Source organism: Python bivittatus, unplaced genomic scaffold (genome assembly GCF_059951505.1).
Source record: "Python bivittatus isolate LINGU-HERP-01145 unplaced genomic scaffold, Pbiv_v1 ctg000080_np1212, whole genome shotgun sequence".
In the NCBI taxonomy this organism is placed as follows: Eukaryota; Metazoa; Chordata; class Lepidosauria; order Squamata; family Pythonidae; genus Python; species Python bivittatus.
Window position 1 is genome coordinate 6,733,110 of NW_028277035.1, and position 23,074 is coordinate 6,756,183.

A 23,074-nucleotide genomic window follows, 5' to 3' on the forward strand; every position below is an offset into this window, starting at 1 on the left:
AAATAGTTTCAGATGTTTACAAGTTTGCTTTCCTCTGCCTTATTCTTTAGATCAATTCCAACCATGCCATAGACTATAACGAACACAGGCAGGATAAATCTGGGATTTAAAGCAGGATAAATTTCAACTTACCATGAGGATTCTAACAAATGGTTTTGTAATAAAGGTACGGTAATAGTCCCAGTGAAAAATATAATTAATGAAATTGTGTAAATAAAACCTACAGTGTTAATTTCAATGTACAGCCACAACTCTGGGAACTTTTAAGTGATAATCAAAGGAACATTTGCTTTAGATCTTGCCTATTTTTTCATCAGAAGCTTTTAGACTCTTCCTTACCACATTGGGTGGTTCTTTAAAAAACAGATCTTTTATTTAACACTTTGCCAAAGTCTGCAGTGATAAAATGTAAATCTAGTATATCCAGTTCTTTCGGCACTCTCTCATCCTGATTAGCACCTGAACTTCTGGACAAAGCAAAAATTCCAGCTTCATACTTATTGACATGAAAATAGCTAGAAGATAGCTTCCCATTCATAAGAGATCATAAAATGCATTCAAACAGCACTGAATCCAAACGAACCAGAGGCAGGATAAATAGTCTGAATGAATCTAGGTTTCAGTATCATACTGTGTGCTACACCAAGCTATCTCTTAACACACTTAATCCAATTCAGTACTCAATTCAAAACACACATGTTCCTTTCCCACACTGACAATCAGCCAATTTTCAGTACAACTTTTTAAGATTCTTTAGCCAGTAAGGCTGAACTCAGACGCCTAGAATATCATAACTCCCCATGTAATCAATCACCAGTCACCAACCTGAACCCTCAGTGATGGCTAGCAGATCAGAGATGGACTCTTAAGTAGGCTCCCAAGTTGCATCGTCTAGTTACAGCACTCCGATAATATCTGGACATGTATTTTTGGGAGCAACAACTCTCTGGAATGATTCCCTCCACCTCCAGGAAAAGTTAAACAGTTAGGGGGAGGGTTCTTGGGTCAACCACTTAATGTTTGTCCCATTTGATTTAATGCAATTCCATTGATACTTGGAACCTGGCAGCCAGGCCAAAAGAATCATTGTTTCTGTGAAATTTGTCAGGATGACCTCAGGTTTTGTATTTATCTTTGGCAAAATAGACAAAATAGCATACACCGTAGTTTCTTAACTTCAAGGAAATGGGAAGAGAGAAAATCTCCATGCCTGCAAGATTGCTGAACCCATTTCAGATTTATACCCCACTCAGAGCAGTGGCTCGTCTGTCCTAGGTGGCATTTGAAGCAGTTCTCACTGTAAGCGAAACTTGCTTGCTTTTCCTTGGCATGAGGTTGGCAGAACTCCACCTAAAGTTATTGCCTCCTTTATTTATTTGTAATGAGATTTTTGGCCTTGTAATGCTCATTAAAACCATGCTATCATTATCAAAGTAGGATACAATTAAAATTAAATTTATTATGAATGCAGCACTAGAATAACCAAAGAGCTAAACAAAGCAAAACTCAACAGGCTTGTCAAAATATGATTTCTGTCAGCTTAGCAATTTCAAGACAGGTGAATCTGTCATGGAAAATATTCTATAATAAGGTGCTACCCCAGAGGAAGTTCTACGATTAGGAGAGAAAATAGTTTCTCCTGAGCATGGGATGGCATCTAAGTCAGTGTTTCTACATTTGACTCTAAAACAAGGAAGAAATCTATGAGCAAAATTATTCCTTAGATATGCCTCCCTATTATTTAGAATTTTAAAAAGAAATATCAGCCCCTTGATTTGGCTTGGAGGCAGCCTGGTAACCAGGGAAGGTCACCTAGAATGGATGACCAAATTCAAACTGCTGCATTCTGCGCCAGAGAAGTTTCTTAACTACCCAACATATAACATACAATTACAGGGGTTGACCTAAAAGCATGCAAGACTATGGCAAGGACCCTAATCTTCAGACTATCTCATAAATAATCACCCCAAAACATTTTTCAGTGCATGTTCAAATAGGGTACCAGAGTGGGGGTTACGTAAGTAGACAAAATGACCATTGCCAAAAGCTTATTGGTAGAAAAAGTCCAAGAGATTAACTATCTCGATATCACTACATGTTATACAATGTTAACAACAGAAAGTAATGGAAATACCATTTTTCTTTTGCTGGGTGAATGCTTTTTAAAAAAACCAAGTGTACAATTAGTCGAACACAGGGAATTTATCCTTAGACATAGGATTATACCTCATATGTCAAATAATAGCTATATGTCCTGCCCACACATGTACAAGGAAAATGCCATTATCAGCACCATTTCATTCCTTTAAGTAAGTAAAGAATGCAGAAATAATGTGACAGTCTCCAAGAGTCGTCACAGGGAATTATAAAAATCAAAGATTGGCACAGAAATTGAAAGGAGACACTTAAATCTGTATTCTGTAATTGTTATTTTAATTAGTTATCATAAGAATCCAATATGTCCCCCAAATGCACTCAAAAAGTGAAAAAGTAGTAACAAATTTGAATTAAATTTTATAAGACAGCAGGACACATTGTGATTTTAGAAAATTTGCTTTGTTACAATATCTTCTGCCACTTGTCCATCACAAGAAAATGCTACACAGTCCATGTTGGCACTATGAATGAAACTCAAAAGTATTAATTAGCTGTAATAGTGAACTGACAGTGGTAAGAAAGCAGGAATTTGTAAATGCTTAGTTATAAGAACAATGTGGTAAGTAATGAGTATGATAACACTCTTTTTATTATCGCCATTTTAAATCTGCCCAATAAACTAAGTTTTCATGGAGGTATGCAAATTAAAAACATAAACTGCAAAGTTGGAACATACCGTTCAACAATTCTCCTATCCATATGAAAAGCTATCTAATTGTTGGAATCAACCAGATACAGGTTAGGGTTTTTTTCCCCCCCCAGAATAGTAGGCATGTACATGCCTACTACAATAAGTTGAGGATTTGTAAATTTCACTGATTACAGCAGGACCATCAAGAATATACTTAAGTATTTCTAAGCACTGAACTTGGAATTAATTTTGTTCACCTCATGTACTTCACATTAGCCTCCTACCACTGAGATGATAGCACAATGTCTGGTCTGCACTCTCGTACAACAATATGTTCTCTGCCTAGAAATTAGATATCAGGAAAAGAGGTTGTAGTTGAAATTTCTAAATGTAGAGATTTGAGTTTTACTAACTCCCCTCCTTGAACAGCCTTGACACAGCTCTTCCGCCTCAGGAAAAACTGGGCCATTCAAACAGTTGCCATCTCATCTGACTGTTGCTCTGCTTCATACTGTTACAATGACCAAGCTGTTCCCTGTGAGCAGCTTGGGCTTTCAAGAAATGAAACACTTCTTAGCAAGCATCTATCTTTATATTGGTCAGGTCTTTTGTCTATGCTGATATGCAATCATTCTATAACAACAACATCAGGCACAAAGATTGCAAATGATTGCTAAGTTTAAAAAGCCAAGATGAGAGAAAACCATTTCTCTGGTCATCTGGTTTAATAGTTTCCTTACTGAAAAAAGTAAAAGAACCCATCATTCACTTATGTCTCTTCACTACTATTCTTATGGCAGGGACTGGATGCAACAAGTGAGCCACAATCTGTAAGTAGCACCTTTCCTTCATTTTAGAGAGGATGATGTGAAGCACAAGACTCAACAAGAGGGACTGTTCACACCATAGCCAAGATCCTACTCTTAAGCACTATGATTCAACTAAGGGTTGGGTCTCAGCTTCATAAAAATGAAAAGATATGTCAGAGATTCATTTTGTTCTACTCAATATGCCAAATAACTTGGTGCTCCCACAACATCTACTTGGTGCCCCAGCAGCATCACGTTTAAGTGACATTAATTTTCTAAAATATTAACTCTGGGGAGAAATGCTTGTAGGTGTTGTCTGTTCATCTCATAGAAAGGGTTCTCCATGAAATGAGACAGGTACAGTCACCCCAACATTGCATATGTCATTGTCCTAAAACAAGTACAGGGTAATTAAATTTTGGGAAAAAGAATCTCAATTGGAAGTGTGCCCCATAAACTGATTCCATTAGAAAAGCTAAAAGGAACAAAATGCATGGGTCTCAAAGAGTCATAAAGTTTACTTTTAGCCTGGAATCATTTGAAAACTATGTTCTGTGATCCTACCATCAGTTCTGTAATCTCTATACCCCCAACACCCCCGCTTTTAAAAATAACACATAAATGACTCTTAAAAACAATAGTGGCTCACTGTAGAAGAATGCAGTGGCTCAGAGAACTATCCCCATTTCTCCTGCCTGCTTCAGGAAGATGGCAGTGTTGCTCTGAGATTCTTGGGTTACAGATCAAGACTTCTTCTTTTCAGTGAATGGCTCTGTACCATTAGCATAAGACATTGTACTAATGGATTGTGAAGAATGAGTTATTCTCATGAAATGTAAGATTACATTGATAGAGAAACCACAGCAAAGCATTGGTCCCGAATCATGGAGAACCGAGCCAGGCAAAGCCTCTTACATTAGTACACACATCTCTGGAGTTTTTAAGTAGCTGCCAATTTTCTATTTTCTAAGCAAACATTACAACTGACCACCCAGCTGTCTCACACGTCCTAATAGTACCCGAGTGCATTAGCATCAGGATCTTCTGATCTTCTTGTTGTCTCTGATGTAGCAGAGATCAAACCCAGCTGCCACCATCTCCCTTTCCCATATTGAGTGGGTGACATTCTGGAATGAGTTGCACCATCCAAATGCAGAATGTGATTGTGCTGTACATTCATTGGTCATACATAGAGACATCTTTGGGTGGCAAGAATAAAATGCTTTCAAAAGTGGTAATAGTTTTCATCAAAGCCAATAAAAACAAAATATCAAGACAAGTGTGCACAGAAGAATCCTCCCTGCTCCTGTACACTATGATACAGCATTCACTCAAAATTACTGTGATGGTACTTACAGATGCTACTACTCAGTCAAATGACTGTCTCTTGTCCTTGCTCACCATCACTCACCTTTGTTCCTGCTGCAGGTCCGCAAAGAAGAAGCCCTGAATGGGGCTTCAACCCTCTGTGGAGATCTGGTACATGTTTTTTGTAGCAAAGCTTCAGAAAATGGCAATCAGTCGCTTGGCTCTAGCTTTATTTCTCTGGTGATGTCATTTTAAATATTTTGCATGTTCCATTTGTTATTTGTACTTCTAAAAAAAATGATGCCTTTCTGCAATTCATGTTTGTCCAATTAGTCACAACTCTAAAGGAAGAAAGCTGGCTGCCTAGATGTTGGAATAAAGTATTAAGGCCGGCATACACAGGACAGCACCTGACTTGAGCGAATGGGAGGAGATACTCTTGTTGTAATAACAACCCTTATGGAGTTCTGATCCAGTTCTCTTTCGCTCTCTCTCTCTAGCATGCACACACACACACACAAACATATATAAGTTCTCTTAGATTGGAGAGCTCAGAATTATAGAGTAATTCCTTTTTTTTTTTTAATAAGCTAGACCATCAACGTAAATTGTAAGCAGTGAAAGAACAGAAAGAGAGGGAGCAGATAGAAAGGAAAATGCATTTCTTCATCTGCTGAGCAGCTTCTGTGATAGCCAGCCCATGACAGCTTTACAACTCCTTGGTTATTTTACTTGCATGCTGTTTAATGAGAAACAGCCTCCAGCTGAGGTTTACAGCAAAGGAAAGTTTTAGGAGAAATTCTTGCTGTGTTAGCCCTACCTGATCTGAATTTGCTCCGAATCAGCATAGAATGCTCAGACCCCAGAAGTGTCATGGTGAAGCCTTGTGAAAATTCCCAGGGTCAGAAAGCCCCTCGGTTCAAAGCATTAACCGGCACCAAGTAGAGAAGCTGACCACAACCAAAGGATCACAATTCATCTAGCCCTCCTTGGAGTCTAGGTGATGGCAGAAAGCAGCAGAAGAGTAACTTAAGGAAAGTTTGGTCTCATCCAGCACTAACCCGCCACAAAAACCTACTGCATGCCTTTGCACTGTGTTGGGCTAGTTAACTTCAGCAAGCAGACCCCTCCTTTCTATCCACCCCTCCCCTCCTTTGTCAAAGTTTACTATCAGCATCATCACCGGGTGTCCTGACTGATGTCATAGTCTAGCAGGGAGCAGACTATCCCTAAAGGGTCTTTAGGAAAGACAGAAGTTTGATATCTGATCCGCTATTACTACCAACAGGAACTTGGCCAATCAAGACTCTCCCTCCCTCTGACTGCAGGGGTTCAAAGCAGCTCTGAAATATCAACAAGACTCCTGCTTAACTCTTTCCATGATGCTGAGCTGTCGCAACCAAGAATTCAAGAAAGAGGACCGGCACAGGGGCATGGCTCTTACTATGGAGTTTAACAATTCACATTCCAAGGACTTCGGTGGAGATTTGTAATTGCCAGCGGGGCTCTGTGTCAGGGTCGCTTTTCTTTTCTAGGTCTGTTATTCTAGTGCTACAGATAAATGAGGTATTAATAAACTCACAGATGTCACAGAAATAATGATCAAAAACTCACCAAAGCGAGATTGCATGTGCAGACATGGCTTTCATATCAATGCTGAAAACACAGGTTCTGTGTAAGCCCAGAACCTGTAAAGTTCTCCCTACTCTACCCACTTCAAGAAGCATGTTTAAATTATTATCTAGCCAGCTGAAACAAAAGACTTAAATTGAAAGGTTTCACTATCTAGCTAGCCAGCTAGCTAGGAAAGTAAGAGGATATCATATCCTGGAGTTCTATTAGAATTTTTCTCTTTGCATTATCCTCTCAAACTGGATTTTCATCCAGTTTTACTACTTGTTTGTTTTTAACCCATGTCTATTTTTAAATGTCTGCAGTACTTTCTCCAATTTGCCATCAGCTACTTCCATGCACATAATCTTTCAGCCGAATTCCTGCAGTACCATGTACTTTTATCTGTATGTTTCAGTCAGAGATATTTCACATAGCAGGAACACATACTGCAAGGGGGCACAAAGGACTCCAGCAGAGTCTTCAACCCTTATGGCGGTGGCATCTCACAAGAAGGACCTGAAACTGCTAAGTGAATTGTCCACCTGACCAGCGTCTCTTCATGGCAATGCCTGCCGTTGCAGAATACGGCTAAAATAGAGGTGCCTTACTATCTGTGTATCAGATTCTAATAAAAAATGCCCTCCTCCAACTTGGATACCCCATTCACCAGATGCAAAGTTGAGAGGATCAGTCTGGATGCTTTCATTGTTGACAGGAGCAGCAAAACTTACCATTGTGTAACAGAAGAGGATTTTATGAAGATGTATCTTTCTGATTGAAAATGAGGACTCTACTCTTCTAATCACGCTCTAAAAGGCTTCTGGAAGGAAGACAAAATGGTGCCTGCCAGTTTCAGGAAGGAATGTGATTTGGAGATAAAAGCATAGCTGGAGAAAAATGAGAGCCAAGACTGGGGGTGGTTAATTCTGTCCTATCCTTGTACCCACTAAATGTTGATGTTTTAACTTTATGTATGGGGAATTCACAATTATTAAACAGTGATTTTGAACTCTTTCTGTCTCTTCTTCCAAAACCTTTCTCAGTTCTCTTCCAATAGTTCCCTACAGCCCCAAAGGCTATTCTCAGCCCCTGAAAATAGGCTTAAATGTAGCCTTCAAATATAGACCTTTCTGCTATGCAGTGGGTGGAGATGCAGAAAGAAAATGGTGCTGCATTTCATAGCATTTTCATGGTATTCCTATGGACGCGCCCTAAAGCTGAAGAGATGTTTTGAAGTGGATATGCCAGCATCTTGTTGCACCTGTTGGCACCTCCTTAAGTCAAACATAGATTTTCCTGGGATTGTGTGGATAATGGGCAAGCCCAGGAAAAGATGTAGCTTCTTTAAGGAGTGCTGACAGATACAACGTGTACACCTACATCCACCGTGAAGCACCTTTCCAGCTTCAGATCTGAAACACAGCTTATCTTGAGGCATTATTACTAGAAATAATTAACTTGATTTTGACTTTGGATAAGGTATTTGCTAAATGTGCAAACCTTCATTTATATGTTGATCTCTGTAAATCTGAAGCTTCTGGAGCTGCAGATAAAGGATTAATACTGTACTAGCTCTCACACTGCTTAATTACTACCAGGTTTGGATTATGGGCAAGCAGTCTGAGAAGAATTTCCACACAAGCATTCTAAATCAGGACAAAACCTGCTCTGAAACTATATAATCCCATAATGCTGGTAGTGACTGAGAGCTAAACTGACTGAATTCTGGTTCAGCTGATATATATGAAATCACTAAAAAACTACTCTTTTCTGTGAAATGCAGAGGCTCTACAGGATTGCACCCCCTCTTCCTCATCCTTATTTAAAGTTGTACGCATTTAACTGCATGCAAAAAAATTCTGGCAACACTGTTTCCCCATTTGCCCCATCTCCTAGGCTTCAGACCCTCTAACAGGTCTTTTAAAGGAATAGGCGTTTTATTGGCTTTGCAGCTCCCCTTCATAGGAACTACTCAGAATTTTTTTGCATGCAGTTAAATGCGTACAACTTTAAATAAGGATGAGGAAGAGGGGGTGCAATCAATTTATAAATTATTTATTTATATATTCCCTAAGGGACCACCTCTCCCCTATGACTTCAACCCGTCCCACCCGATCACACAGAGGGGGCATTCTTCGGACCCCCTCAGTAAAAGAACTTCAATTAGCGGGGTCCAGAAGGTGGGCCTTCTCTGCGGTAGCCCCCACTCTTTAGAACATTCTGCCCCTGGAGGTGCAATTGGCCCCCTCACTCCTGACCTTCCGTAGGGCTTTGAAGACCTGGTTCTGCCACTTGGCCTGGGGTGGGGAGGGAATACCTCAAACATGGGGATGGCTAGCCCCATAGAGGCCTCCTGTCTTCAGCCTCAGATTTTTCATCTTCTTGGACTCTCCTTCCCCTTTTTTAGTAATGCTTTTAACTGATGTTTTATGTATTTATATATATTTATGTTTTTAATGTTTGTTGTGAGTCGCCCAGAGTTCCCCCATTGGGGGGAGATGGGCGGGTGAGAAATTCAATAAATAAATAAATAAATAAATAAATAAATAAATATTTCCATTTTATGTGTGCAGTAGGGGTTTCTGTGGGATCTGTAGCAGCTCACTGCAGTGTAGTGGGGTTAGGGTTGTTGTTTTTGCTCATATTCAGCACTGCAATGCTGTAGAAAGAGAAGGTGACCACAGATCATCTTCAAAGTGGTTTTGAGGAACAGGGGAATGTATCCTCAGGATGTTCAGTGATGAGGTTCTTATTATGCAGTTGCCCTATTCATGCATGGAATTTTACCAGAGGAAGGTAGAGGGAATTCCAGAATGACATAATATATTTCAAACCCTCTCTTCTGGAGGTTGAGTCATGGCAACTGGACTTCTTTTCTTTTGGTTTGATACATTTCGCTGCTTGTTCAAGCAGCTTCTTCAGTCTAGAAAGTTGGTTATGGGGGACCCCATAAAAGTCTTCCAGGGTGGCTGTGTTTCTCACTAACATGATGGACTTGTTGAAGGGACAATAGGAGAGTGACATCCTAAGATTAGACTACTAGAACAAAATCATTCTAGGCACATTAGTAGCCCAGGGGATGTTTTGCAATTGACAACACTACCAGAAAATGCTTTCTCTGCTTTTTTAAAGTCACTACTAAGCTGTCTGATGTTTCCATCATAATATTTACTTCTTGGTAAATAGGCTAAAAATCTTCACTTCTGATTCAGAACTGCAAGATTAGAGAATGAAAAGAGCAAGATGACATAGCTGTTTAAAAAACCATGCAAAATGTTTTCTGCTTAGCATAAATATTTAATCGTTAAAAAAATGGCAATCTGTTGTGTTTATTAAGGAAGGGATGCAAAATGCGAACTAAGTGCAGGGTGGGGTAGGCTGGCTTTGCTACTACAAATTCTATCCCTCTGGAAGATCATTGTGTGAGCTCCTTAATCTCCAGGCCAATGTAACCTTGGTGGGCTCTTTTGAGATGTCCTCATGGGAACTCTCTAGAATACACACTGAAGACACAAAAGCTACTAGGAGGAAAGGGCAACAGTTCAAATACCAATCAGTGGGTGCCCTCTCCCCTATTTGTAGTACATATTTTATAAAGCATCCCTCAGGGAAATATGTAAGCGTCCCCCAGGCTAGTGCTATGTCAAACAAATCACCCACCTATCTAGAAGCCCAAGCCTTATAAATGGCGTTTCCAGGTTTTGAAAAATGAAGTCTCCTTTTCTGTCCAAGTTAATATCCAGAACATTTCTAGAATGAGCATCCATCAAATTCAGTTTCATCATTTTAAAAATACTACATAATCCCTGACATCTCAATCATCTGAAAAACAGCTCTGTTGTAAAAGCCAGCTGAGGTACAGAAATATAGGCAGAGAGGCAAAGATGTGTCTATAGGGGCCAGCAGATCCAGAGCTCAGGTAGCATTTGCGATTAAGGGAAAACCAGCATTTATTTCACTGGAAAACAAGTCTAACACACAGCGCAAACCATCCATTGTTGTTGCTTCCTTGCATTGTGCAAGAAAACAGTGATATAATCTGTGAAACAGGCAAAGCAAATGCTGAAATGCAGCTGTAAAGTAACCACTGTAAAGATACTATACCTCATTAAGAACAATGAGATATGTTTCATTGGCCAAATATAGTGCTAGGACAGTTTGGTTCCTGAAATGCTGAAGCAACCAAAGGAAACTAGTGAACATTAAGTTAGCATTGAGAAAACAGGCAAGTGCTCTACAGGCAATGCACTCTTCACTGCAGTACTGGCTCAGGTAACAGCACAAACCGATATCTGGAAAAGCTGCCTCTGAACCTACGCCTAAAATTTGTAGGATCTGAGCTCTTGCAGGATGGATGGTATACGGCTTCTTCTCTGCAGTATTAACATTTGTTTGTTTGTTTGTTTATTTATTTATTTATTTGATTTCTCTCCCGCCCATCTCCCCCACAATGTATGTATGCCATTAATGTATGCACTTTGTAATAGAAAGGTAAAAACCTCCCTCATTAAAATAGCAAAACAGAAGAAAGTATGAAAGGAAGGGTCAAGCTAGGAAAGGGAGAGATATCTGGATGAAAGAGTGGATGTTGCTGAGAAACAAGAGGCTTTTAGAGCTAGATGATCATGACCTGAGGTTTGGATGGCATGGATACTTATGGTACGATAAAGTTAAAATTAATGTGGATTTTAAGAATCCTTGTATTAGATGTGCACATTGAGAATATGGAATAAATATAATATTCCAGGTTGAGCCTGAAAACACCTCTGTGGATCTCAGCTCAAGAAGTTTTTCATAGAAGAGAAACAGCAAAGACAAACAGTTGACATATCGGGAACTACTGGAAAACCATCAAGGGGAATTTAGGTTTAAAGAGAACAGCTAATAGCAGAAGGATATAATTGTCAATGGTTTTCCCATTTACAGTATCTGAAAGATTTAAAATGGGCAAAAAGGCTTTCAAACTCTTGTATCTGGATGGGCCTACGTGAACATGAATAGACTTTCCGTGTGTGTGCCTGTGTGGGCCTTCAAGTCAGTCTTGACTCCTGGCAACTGGCTGGACACAGTTCCTGCGGTTTTCTTGACAAGGTTTTTCAGAAGTGGTTTGCCCTAGCCTGCTTTCTAGGTCTGAGAAAGAGTGAGTGGCCCAAGGTCACCTAGGTGGTTTTGTGCCTAAGGTCTAACTCTAACCACTACACCAAACTGGTTCTCAAAAAGTCATGTACAGAGTCCCTGTGTGCAACCTGCATTTTAAGCAGGTATAGGGAGCACACAGGCATTTGAATGCAGGCAAGAAGCCCCTTGAGCAAAAAGCATACAACACACATAAAACAGCATATAAGATTAATCACCTGAGAAAGAATATTCATTAGGTTTATATCAAGAGTTCAAGGCAGCAAGGAGCTCAAGGCAACAATGTCTTCTCCAATGTTTTCCCCAGTACAATAGTCCTGGGGTAGGTTGAGCTGAGAAAGAGTGACTGGCCCAAAGCCATCCAGTGAGCTTCCATGAGGGTGGAAACTGAGTCTCCCCATGCTTAGTGTGGTAAAATAATCAGGATATCTGGAAATAGTATAACATAAGTATGCTTCCAGTACTTACAGTAGGTTCTTTTCCCCCAGAAAAGTTCTTTTGGTGCTTCTGACATTGCTCTTCTGAAATCAGCTGGAAAAGAGTCTACCACTATGATTGTGTTTGCTAATTTTGTGCAATGTGTCCCATTATAATTCCCCAATGGCATAGTTTATCTGAAGTTTCCTGAAAAATGAATACTTTGTAACCATTTATTTTACCAGTGCGCTTCCGTTTTGCTATAAGCACAGCACAAAAAATTATTAAGGAAAAGGTAAATGCCAACTGTTCAATAATGTAGATCATGGGTTCTCAATGGGGGCGGTACCGCCCCCCGGGGGGCGGTGGGAGGATGCTGAGGGGCGGTGAACTTGTTTTGGGCGGTAGGGGGGCAGTGGGCATGTTTTGGGCGGTAGAGGGGCGATGAGCATGTTTTGGCATTCAAACTTAATTTTAAAACTCCCCCCAAAATTTATTAAATCGATTATCCGGTTTACACCATTTGTACCAGCAATAAAACGAACTTATGCGACGGCTGCCTCACGCACTTCTAAGAATGGTGAGACGAATTTGTATTCTAGGTAGGCTGACCTTGAAGAACTCGACACTACGATTCGTCTCCGATCCCAACCAGCACAGCACATGCGTCAGCTGTCTTCCCGCGCGATTAATTGCAGCGCATGTGTTGAGCGTCCTTTCAATATGAATGTTTGATTTGACCCGTGTTTCTTGAGTTGCTTTTCGTTCGCTTCATTTCTGTTTTTTCCCCTCAGTTTCGATTTACTTTCATTGTTTATTTGGCCAGTCAGCTAGGTAAGTGCGCTTATTAGTTCTTTATCGTGGTCGTGAATTATTAATTTTGAGAAAGAGCATTTAAGCATTTTTTTTGCATTAGTCATTTTAATTTTAATAAAAGGAACGCAATTACCTTCCAGGGCAAAAGTATCGAGTTAAATCGAACAAATTTGGTGTGTAAGTCTACTGAAAAAAATTACTTAAAATTTTGGCCTTTTATAATTCAGTAACTCCCCCCCCTCCCCAAAGGGTGACGTTGAAAAATTTTCCGCTCCTTAGGGGGGCGACAGCTTCAAAAAGGTTGAGAATCACTGATGTAGATGGATATTGTGCATCAGGATGCATAAGAGCAGAGATGCAGGCAATGTTTCAGGTTTCAACCTTGCCAATCACAAGGAATAGAGAGGTGACAGGAATGGCCCCTATATATTGAAAAACTGATCTGCAGAAATGTGAGAAGTATTTCTGAAGGGTGTCCAATGAGACAGGATTGTAATGATGTCAAGAGAATTGAGACCCAGTGTGGTCTACTGACAAGAGTGCTGGACAAGCACTGGGGAGACCCAGGTTCTAATCCACTCTCAGCTAAGGAAACAACCTATTAGTATGTAGGGAAAAGGGAGAAAAAAGGGCTACAGTAACTTGAGCTTCTGAAAGAGACAGGACGTGGTTCTTATACAGCAATAAATAGACTAGGACATTCTACAGAAAGGAGAATCTTTACCTGACACCGAGCATCACAAGTCAGCCTTGATAGTCATCTGCTAGTAGTAATAGTCACTTCTGACTCCTCTGATAATTCAGATGTATGGAGAGTGGGCAAGAATCAAGAGAACTAACAGCAAGCACCCATGCTTGGATAAGTTCACAATTAACTTGTTTTACAGAAGACAGGCATTTTGAGAGCATTTCTTGTGGCTATTTATATCCCCAAAAACTATAACCATGATATCCTTTTCTTTTTTTCCCCCTTTTTTCCTTATTTTGTAGGTAGCATAATGTAAGCCTTTGACATAAGTATATCTGTTTGGGTGCTTATATCAAAAGGAACAATCTCTCAAAGATAATTGACTTAACAGGCAGCCTTTCCACTGCATTTCTTTTAAACTCGAATGCATTATGAGACTGGATAAATGAAACTGGATAATAAAACTGGAACATCCTGCAAGGTTGTTACTTAATGGTCTCTTTGCAACCATTCCCTCACCCCCACTGGCAATATGGGTATTATCCCAGGCTACTTTGCAGGACTGACATAATCCATGTTTTTTCAACCACTATCTCCCTCTGCAATCTCAATGTGCTATTGATAGACTTTATTTTCATTTTTCATTTGCATTGTCATGGTAATTTTTGGATCATGTTTTCCAACACAGGGCTTTTTTTGAGGAGGGCGGGGAGCATGAAATTAAATATGAGTTAGACAGAGCATGAATCCAAGCCTTCACTGCTGATTTCTACTTTGCGTGGGTTTCCATTCCTCAGCTACAGCTATTCTAAAATTGTGGATTTTTCAAATTGTTTTTTCTGGGTATTTATCACTTATCTAATGCAGAATACAAACATGACTTCAAAATGAAGCTAAGAGCCTCTTCTCCAAGCACGAAATGTGTGCTGGTGTGTGTATAAATATAATTCATATTTTGTAATTTATTTAAATTAATCTCCAGTTGTTTGTGCCCATCTGGTACAGCCCAGCAGGATGGGCACACACTGGGTCCCATCAATTAGAGAACATCATCTCATGGGAACCTGGAAAAACGCCTATTCTGCTCCAATTCCAGCCATCTGGAATGATCTCTCCCTAGAGATTTGTGTAGCTCTGTGGAGAACATAGAGAATGGCCTTGAAGGACAGGAGGAAGGGCCACTACCAAGGCAATGGTCAGTTAAGCGGAGCTTGAACCCGTGCCAAGAAAGCAACATCAGTAAATGTCTCAGACAAGACCTTCTCTAGTTCACACAAAGATAAGTGAAGGAGGGGCGAAGCACATTCAGACTTGAAAGATTCTGTTACTATAGGTGTTACAATAAAAGTAGTCCCGACCTATATGGTGTTGAGACAGTCATTTGAGGGTCAAGTTGCCTATTACATTAATTAATTAATTAATTAATTCTATTTATAGCATGGCTTCCCTAAACATGAATCACAGCTATGACTTCATTTATTGACTAAAAATCCTGAAAAGTGGGGGCAGGTTTATTTCTCATAAGACAATTACTTAGAATAAAGCCTGCACATTGAGTTTTGTACCTCTTGCTCTACAGGAATTAGAGACTTGTTTCTTTTTAAATTCTGTGTAAGCTCAGAGTCTAGGTCTACTAACACAGGTTATCTCTACTCCTCTAATGGTAGGCACATGGGAAAAAAGAGGACAATATTAGATATTGTCTAAGTATCCATTAGTAAATTGTCTAATATCCAATTACTAAGGATGCACTCTTAATCTTATCTTTGGTATGGAAAAAGTAGAACAATGCATTTCACACTTTCTGAAAGCTAATAATAACTGGGCTTACATACTGCACTAAGCCATAATGAGGTTTAGTATGTTCTGTGAACGCAATCAGTGTGGTTAGAAACTATGACTTGTGGCTTAGTACAATGTGTGAAATCTGTCACTGTAGTTAATTCAACAAGCCATGAATTAGTGTGATTATTTATTTATTTATTTATTTATTTATTTTTCAAACTTATCCCCGCCCATCTCCCCCCAATGGGGGACTCTGGGCGGCTTACAACAGATTAAAACAATAAATAAATATATAGTTAAAATTTATAAGAAAACACATTGATATGTGATATGTGAATCCAGCCCATGTTGGATTCCCACCATTCAGGTGACTCCACTATCTGTACTATCAGAGCTTCAATGTAGTTACCAGAGCTCTCTCTAGAGTATTATATATCTCATGGAAGCTACTGATGGAACTCTTGGCATTCCATCCTGTCCTCCAGATTCTACTGAAGTTGAGTTATAGATGCTTAGATCAGTTGTTAAACTTGGACAAGCCACAACTTAACTCAGTGCCAAATTGCCCTATCATTCCTCTTCCAGAATTCCATGTAGATTGGATAGACCAACCCCATGTTTATGACTGCACATGAGAATGTTTAGAGAAAAACACTGACCAAAAAAATAGGTTTCTTTAGAAAACTGAGTAACATACCTTTGTTAAGGTGCGAGGAACTAGACTAGAGGCATTTACAATGGAACAAGAAGGAGAGTTACATGTGAACTATCGAGGAAGCCTTGAGAACCTATTATCTTAAAAACAGATATAGAATTTGCATTACAGAAGTTATGGATGGGTGTGCATAAAGAAAGTAAATCAAAATGTATTTTTTAAAAAACCCTGATGTATCTAACCAGTCCCACTCCTCAGGTTCTTGCAGTTCTATGATAGTACTAGGTATCTATATAATGTCAGCCCTTCAAGGTAGACCATGTCAGGAAATAGACACTACATGAAATACTAGAACTCTGCTGTATTGATATAATAACAGAATTTTGAAAGCCTGACAGTATTTTCCCCTCCCTCCATCTTATACCAAACCAACATGAACTAAGGCAGGGCAATCGTGAGTTTCCTTCTCATGTGTTCCTGTTTTCCTGGGCTAAGTTCATGTTTTACTAACAGTCACTATATATTTTCTTCAAAGTCATCTCTGTACTCCTCTAAAAAGAGAATTCTCAGAATGTTTGCTAAAATTCCAACACTGAATACTTTGAAAGCAGACAATTATTAACTTGGCATATTTTTATAGTAATCATATACAGAGACTGTATTATCTTAATTTGAGAAATCTCTGATTCTAGAAATACTGCCTGTATGCAATTAATTTACATTTCTTCCCCATTTTAGCCACAAATTATCTTCCAATATTCACTTCTACTATAGTTTTGTAGTGTTGGTCAGTGTTGGCAGAATGATGCAAAGAAAAGCTACATAGGTCTGCAATATATATCTTGTATTTGTGTGCTGGCTAAGAGATGGAGGGGGTACTTTGTTTTCTTGGAAAGCCTTCTGGTCTTTATTAAAATGAGACCGTGGTCAATCTCATAGAGCTCATGGGCCAGGCTCTGGGCCAAGAATAAGTTCCTTCTGCAAATATTTATTTTATCATATCAATGACAAACTCCTTTGTATAAACATTTTTATTTAATCATAATTTACCAATTATTTTAAATCAATTGTTTGCTTGGTTTCTAAACACTAATCAAGAGGACCACATTAAAAGTTGGTCAGATAGATAAGATGCATTATCTCATTGCTGGACTGTGGTATAATAGTCTGGCTTGTTTCCTGGGGTGTGTCTGAAGTAAAGGGGGAGCATGGATTAAAGATTTTACACTCTGTGGGGTTCGGTGTCCAGATCCAGCTGGCAAATGACATTTTTCATTGATATCCAAAGAGTGAGACATGGTTTAGGGGGAATGTAAAAATTTAATGGGCATACCATTGGCCTTCTTTGACACCATTTCCTGACACCATTTTTTTCTACATCGTTGCTTGCCCCACTCTCACATCCTCTTTCAGGATGAATGAATATTTTTCAAGGCTACCTATTCCTGTTCTAAATAGTAACTCTATCTTCCTGTTAATTAAGTCTATCTTCCACAATGGATCATCCATAAGCAGATGCTGTCATCTACTTAATGTTTGCAGATGGGTAAAACCAGTAATTGAGAGGCAAGATTGATTTATTTCATTTGCTTTAAAATGCTACTGTATTTATATTATTGTTTTGATTCCCCTTTTTCACCCTGAAAGCACTCCAGCAGTAGTAGAGAAAATATTCTGCATAGACGGTCCATGATCCAGTCTTTGGCACCCTCATATAGAGCTAGAAAAACTTTTGCCTGGAAATCTGGAGTTAGTCACCAATGAGACTAGTGGAGTAACCATCTGACTCAGCATAAGGCAACATCCTATGTTCCCATGTGAAAGCTTATGAGCACTCTTCCTCATGTGAGAAAAGAGGGAATATGTTTTTAAAGCTGGAATTTGGTATCTCAGTCATGTTCTTTTTAGCTGGATGAGTTCTGAGTCATCAGGTGATTCCACATCATAACATTATTTTTCTAAATATGTCACGGAAGGGAGGGAGGAAGGAAGGAAGGAAAGAAGGAAGGAAGGATTTGCTCTTGCCCAGATTGTTCCAGAAAGACATTTTAGTATTTTACTGTCGTACAGCTTGAAATCTTCTTGTGATATCCAACAGAAACTTCATAGAAGTGATAAATCTATCACAATTACTCAGTTACACCATGCATGCCTTTAACATTCTGTATCTGGCTCCAAAATACTGGCTCTCTTATAGCTTTATTGAGTTCCTCCCCAACAGATAGTACATATCTTAGAATAGGAGCTGCCAGATGTTTCATTTTTTAAATTACAAAGATCATATCTTATTTCTAAATATCAGACAAAGCAGAACTAGCAGTCCTAGTTGGGCAACAGTCTGGTACAAGATCCATAGAACAGATATTACAGTTCTAAACTGTGTCTTTAAGCTGAAATAAAAAAGTAACATCATCACAATGCTCAAGATGTTAGCCTTTATTCTTCACTCACTGCATCACTACATTTGTCTTTTTTCAATGGAATTATTTTGATGTAGAGATACTGCCATTTCTCTACCAGAAACAGCTCCATTTTATACTTGGAACAATGCAATTCTTTCTGCTCAGTAAACATACCTCACTCGATTGCTGCAAATATTGCTGGACAAGGAGCACATATGCGTATCTGTGTCCCATGATGAATAATTACAAAGGATGCGCCTTCCACTGCTAATAATATCCAGTATTCCCATAGAAAAGGAATACAGGACTGCCTTGTTAGCAGTCCTTTTTATGGAGTTTGGACCTTTTTTTTTTTTTTTTCTGGAAATCCTTTCCCTTTATTTTGGCTTCCATACTTATAGATTCCTAGCCTTTTCCTCAGTTTCTCATTCACGGTTATTGGCCTTCTCACCAGCCAATCCCTGGGACATGCTTATCAAGGACCAACTTTTGCAGAGCTTACTTACAGTCAAATCAAATGTAATTTGGGCCTGAAAAGGCTTAGCCACAGTCGAAGGAGCCAAGCAGCCCCAAGAATAAAACCATCAGGAACTAATCCATAACAGAATCTGAAGTCCCTGTCATTTTGAGTCTTAAATCAATTAACTCTCTACTCCAGAGAGAGAGGGATAAAATCTAGGTTGTGCAATTTCCACCATGGTAAGCCTGTATTGCAGGTAAGGGAGACGCCTTCTATATACTGTATGGCCTGATAAAACTTCCCCCATGAGACAAGTCTAATTATGGCTAATAAGTTATATAAATACATAGAACTTTGATAACTGCTTTAAAATACATTTAAAATGTTACTAGAAAATTACAGTGGACTATGAAACAGGAGAGTCAGATGCAACACCAATTAATTGTGAAGTTACTGAATCAAGGAACGTGCCAGTTGTAGACAGATGTAAATACTGAAATATACTTCTGAATGGAGCACTTCAGGGTCACCAGTCCAAAGACGCTGGGAAGGTATTCTGCTTTCTCCTCATTGGGTGTGGGTATGCATGTGTCTACATACATATATGTGCACAGAAAGAAACCAGAGCAAAGTATTCTGAAATTCTTTTCAAACAGTTTACCAAAAGTGGCCAAGGAGCATATTTTCTTGTGGATAATGAAGTACTATTTGCCTCTGGGTGTGTGCATTTTGGTTCTCCCCTCATGCTGCATCTCTGTGCGCTTTTGTGTATGAACACACTGCAAAATGCATATGCTCTGTCCCAGGTCACATGACTGAGAGGATGAGAAAGAGGAACTCAAGATAGGGTAACAGGAATTATTCTGATCCGGTATCCCACTGCCTTCCCTATAGGCAATATCTAGGGAAATCTATTTGTGGGACCACCTGCTCCCTGGGCCATCTGCCTCTTCCACATGCTCCAATAGAGAGGACACACACCAAGTCCCCTCACTGAGACAATGCCACCATTTGGGACTTTGGAGGCACACCTTTTAAGTGGTGGCCTCTGGTTCTTGGAAAAAAATCTGCCCCCCCCCCCCATATATGATTGGCCACCAACCTGCAGATCTTTAGAAAGGCAGTCAAGATGTATCTCTTTCCCCTGGCGTTTGGATCCAGATGAGTGGAGTCCCAACTCCATACAAAAGTGTTTTGCCATTGTCTTCTTCCAGGATAGTCCAAGGCAGCTATCAGCCTGGAACTTCCTGGTGGTCTCATGTCCAACCTTGCTACTTTTTTGGGATCAGTAAAGGTTCACTAGTTGTCACCAACTGCAGGTAAGAAAAGTCACTTGTGGGGAAGGAAGAAATTCATCAGCTACCAAAGTTTTGCCTGAGGTGGATAAATTAAGTTAACCAGTCAGTGTCACAGTAGTATTTTAAATTAAGTAGACCAACACACTCTGATAACTATATATATTGTAGTCTTCTTTTAGCTGGCATTCTTAACTCATGGATAAAGCTTTAAAGATGGGATTGCCCAGTTGAAGATCTTTCTGTTCTCCCTGACATTTAAAGATATTTTCCAATGCCCTTATATTCCTGTCTGTATTTATTCCCATTTATATCACTGTACCCAGCCTTTTTGTTATGTCACTGGGTGAATCAACAAATCATACCCCATACAAATCTTTTGGTAGCTGGCGGTACACCAAGTTAAATAAATAAATATAAATAAATAAAATAGTGATTCTATTTCTATTCCACACAGCTTGGTGGGAAAGTCTGCCAATGGGCTCTTCATCCAGAGTTGTTTTGCAAAGGTTTGTTATGTAAACACATAAGAAGAAAGCTATTTAGAGATAATAAAGACCGGACACTTTTTAAAAGTATTACTATTTTCTTGGAGAAATAGCTTCATTCCCCCTCCCAATTTACAGCACTCCCCCTCCCCTGTCAATCCTTCTCAAAGGATTTGGGATGCTGATGTCTCTGCAAGCAAATCAATAAATAAATGGTGTTTTCTGCGTGCATCAGATCTGTTACACATGACCAGCTATTGGTGCTTGTAACTGGATTTGTTTGCATTTCTACGGTAATGCTAAATGTGCTTATGGATAGGAAAAAAATGCATGTGTGTGCACACAGATCATCTGTCTCTATGAATAGAGCTTTCCTTTTTCCACTGGCAACTCAATATGAATATGACCAGGACCAAAGTTAATGCACGCCTGTGCATGTAAGAACAATTGGTTACGCAAGCAGAATGATGAGGCAACATTGGTTGCAAAGCGAGCCTCAATGTGTCTTTTCCATTCCTCCCCACTGCAAATGCCATGCTCATTAGTTTCCTGGAATATAAGAACACTAACAGTCAACTTTAAAATGTGGTTTATTATAATCTTGCTGTTCTGCTTGCTGAAACATCTCCACTTCCTTTTCTTCCCTTTGCTCCCCATTTGAATGGACACTGCTTCAGTCATGTCTCTGGGGGAATTCCTTTCCCACACCATATCTGCTTCTCATCTACTGCACAGATTTTGATGTTTATTGTTTAAAAGATAAGACTTTCAAGACTCCAGCTTTCCCAGCAGAGAACATGATGTCCGCCTGTCCAGCCTCCCCATTTGCTTTTTCTGGATCTCAATTTAGTGAGTGAAGTTGGTAAATCTCTTGCTCTTTCAGCAGCAAAATGAAAGAGGTATTTGGCCCTTTTCCCATCAACATTAGAAAGGTTACCAGGATTGATCTTTGCACCAAACACTCTTCCTGCTGCCAAGAGATTCCGGGCACCATTTTTAGTGATAGCAAGAAATCACTACTACTGTCAACACCAGAAACCTGAGATAATCCAGGGGAAGTTAATTCACAGCATTCCTGGTCATTCAGGCTAGCGGTCAAGAGGACTTTCCTTGGTTTTAGCTTCCTGCTCTACTTTGCATTCACAGAGAATGTCTATGGATTCTTTCAGTTTGGCTCTTCCTGCGATATAGCATTTGGGAACCCATCTGACTGGAATTCAAGTAAATATCAATTCAGAATGTCTGGGCTTCAGATAGAGGGGACAATTTTTTTATTCAGATGTCATTCCCATTAAATGGACAAATTTAGAATATTTCCACTGCTGAAAATGATAATAGAAAATATCTCAGATTTGGTATTCCTGAAAATATTCCACTTTCAAAGTTGACAAATCCGTTTTAAGGTTCGGTTTAAATATTGCTTCTGTTAGATAATCTGTGTCTGTCTGTTTTACATCCCCATATGTTCTCATTTGAGTTTAATTGCTGTGGTGTCCTTGTCAGCAATCATTATATATAACGTTTCTCAATTCACACATTTCATATCTTCTATCAAGTATGGGGAGGAATGGCAATAATTTCCCCACAGCTCCCTGCACCTCCCCATTCTTTACTCTTAATCCATTCTTTACTCCTAATCCCCACGCATTCAGCCTAACACGTGCATGCATTTTATAAAGGTATGTGTAGAACTCTTTCTGTGAGACTCAATACCTATGGAGGCAGACTCCTACATATGCAGAGATTGCTACATGTGGTATATTTATACGATTAATCCTTAAAGGAATTTAGATCACTGGCAGCAGGAGCAAAAACAGCAGATGTGATCAGCTCACCTTTCACAGTGTAACATTTAGAAATCCCTGTGTGATCTTAGCACATTGTTCAAAAAAGTTCTTCATTCTCCACAATGACCAAACCTATTATAGTCTAAATCTGATACAAAAAGTAAGGCTTCCTATTGCTTTTGTAAGTCTTTCAGAACTATTTGGAACAAATACTGCAAAATATTCCCAGCATATATAATTTCTCCCCAGTTTTGTTTGGAGTGTGTCTTGAATATGTTCATGGCCAAGATCCAAAGAACTGTAGGGTGATTTGGACTTGTGCTTCTTCAACTGAGCTCACTATGTTATACTGCAAACTGCTTTTGAAACAGATAGGACTTTTAAAACCAAAATTTTGAGGGAGGGAGGAAGGAAGGAAGGAAGGGAGGAAGGATTTTAAAAGAATTATAAAGAACATTTCAAAGGAATAGAAAAGAAGATTCCCTTAGGCCTGTGTAGCTTTTTGGATTCCAGCTATGGGAGCTAGTTGTAAACAACAAAGAAAGTAAGACTTCTCTGTTATGCCCCACTAGTGAGTTTTCAGGGGCACCTGGTTCATTACCGTAGGAAGTACAACATAAGATTTG

General features: G+C 39.4%; 1 protein-coding gene and 1 long non-coding RNA gene across 9 annotated transcripts in view; one reads left to right on the forward strand and one right to left on the reverse strand.

The window, feature by feature from the left end:
• The window catches only part of MYOCD (myocardin), a 181,468-nt gene that overhangs the window by 97,048 nt on the left and 61,346 nt on the right, over positions 1–23,074 (reverse strand). For 3 of the 8 annotated variants that reach the window (XM_025163134.2, XM_025163132.2, XM_088133440.1), the window contains exon 1: positions 5,009–5,668. The exons of 3 other annotated variants lie outside the window; for them this stretch is intronic. Coding sequence is in view for 1 of the 5 variants with exons in the window: in XM_007422850.4 (XP_007422912.1) it covers positions 5,726–5,780 (55 nt within the window). In the remaining 4 variants the exon portion in view is untranslated. Of the gene's footprint in view, positions 1–5,008; positions 5,669–5,725; positions 6,125–23,074 lie in introns of those variants that run through there. 2 more of the 8 variants (XM_007422850.4, XM_025163129.2) reach the window with 1 other exon arrangement.
• LOC148216610 (uncharacterized) overlaps positions 1–23,074 on the forward strand; it is a 63,314-nt gene that overhangs the window by 5,131 nt on the left and 35,109 nt on the right. The gene's annotated exons all lie outside the window — the stretch shown is intronic.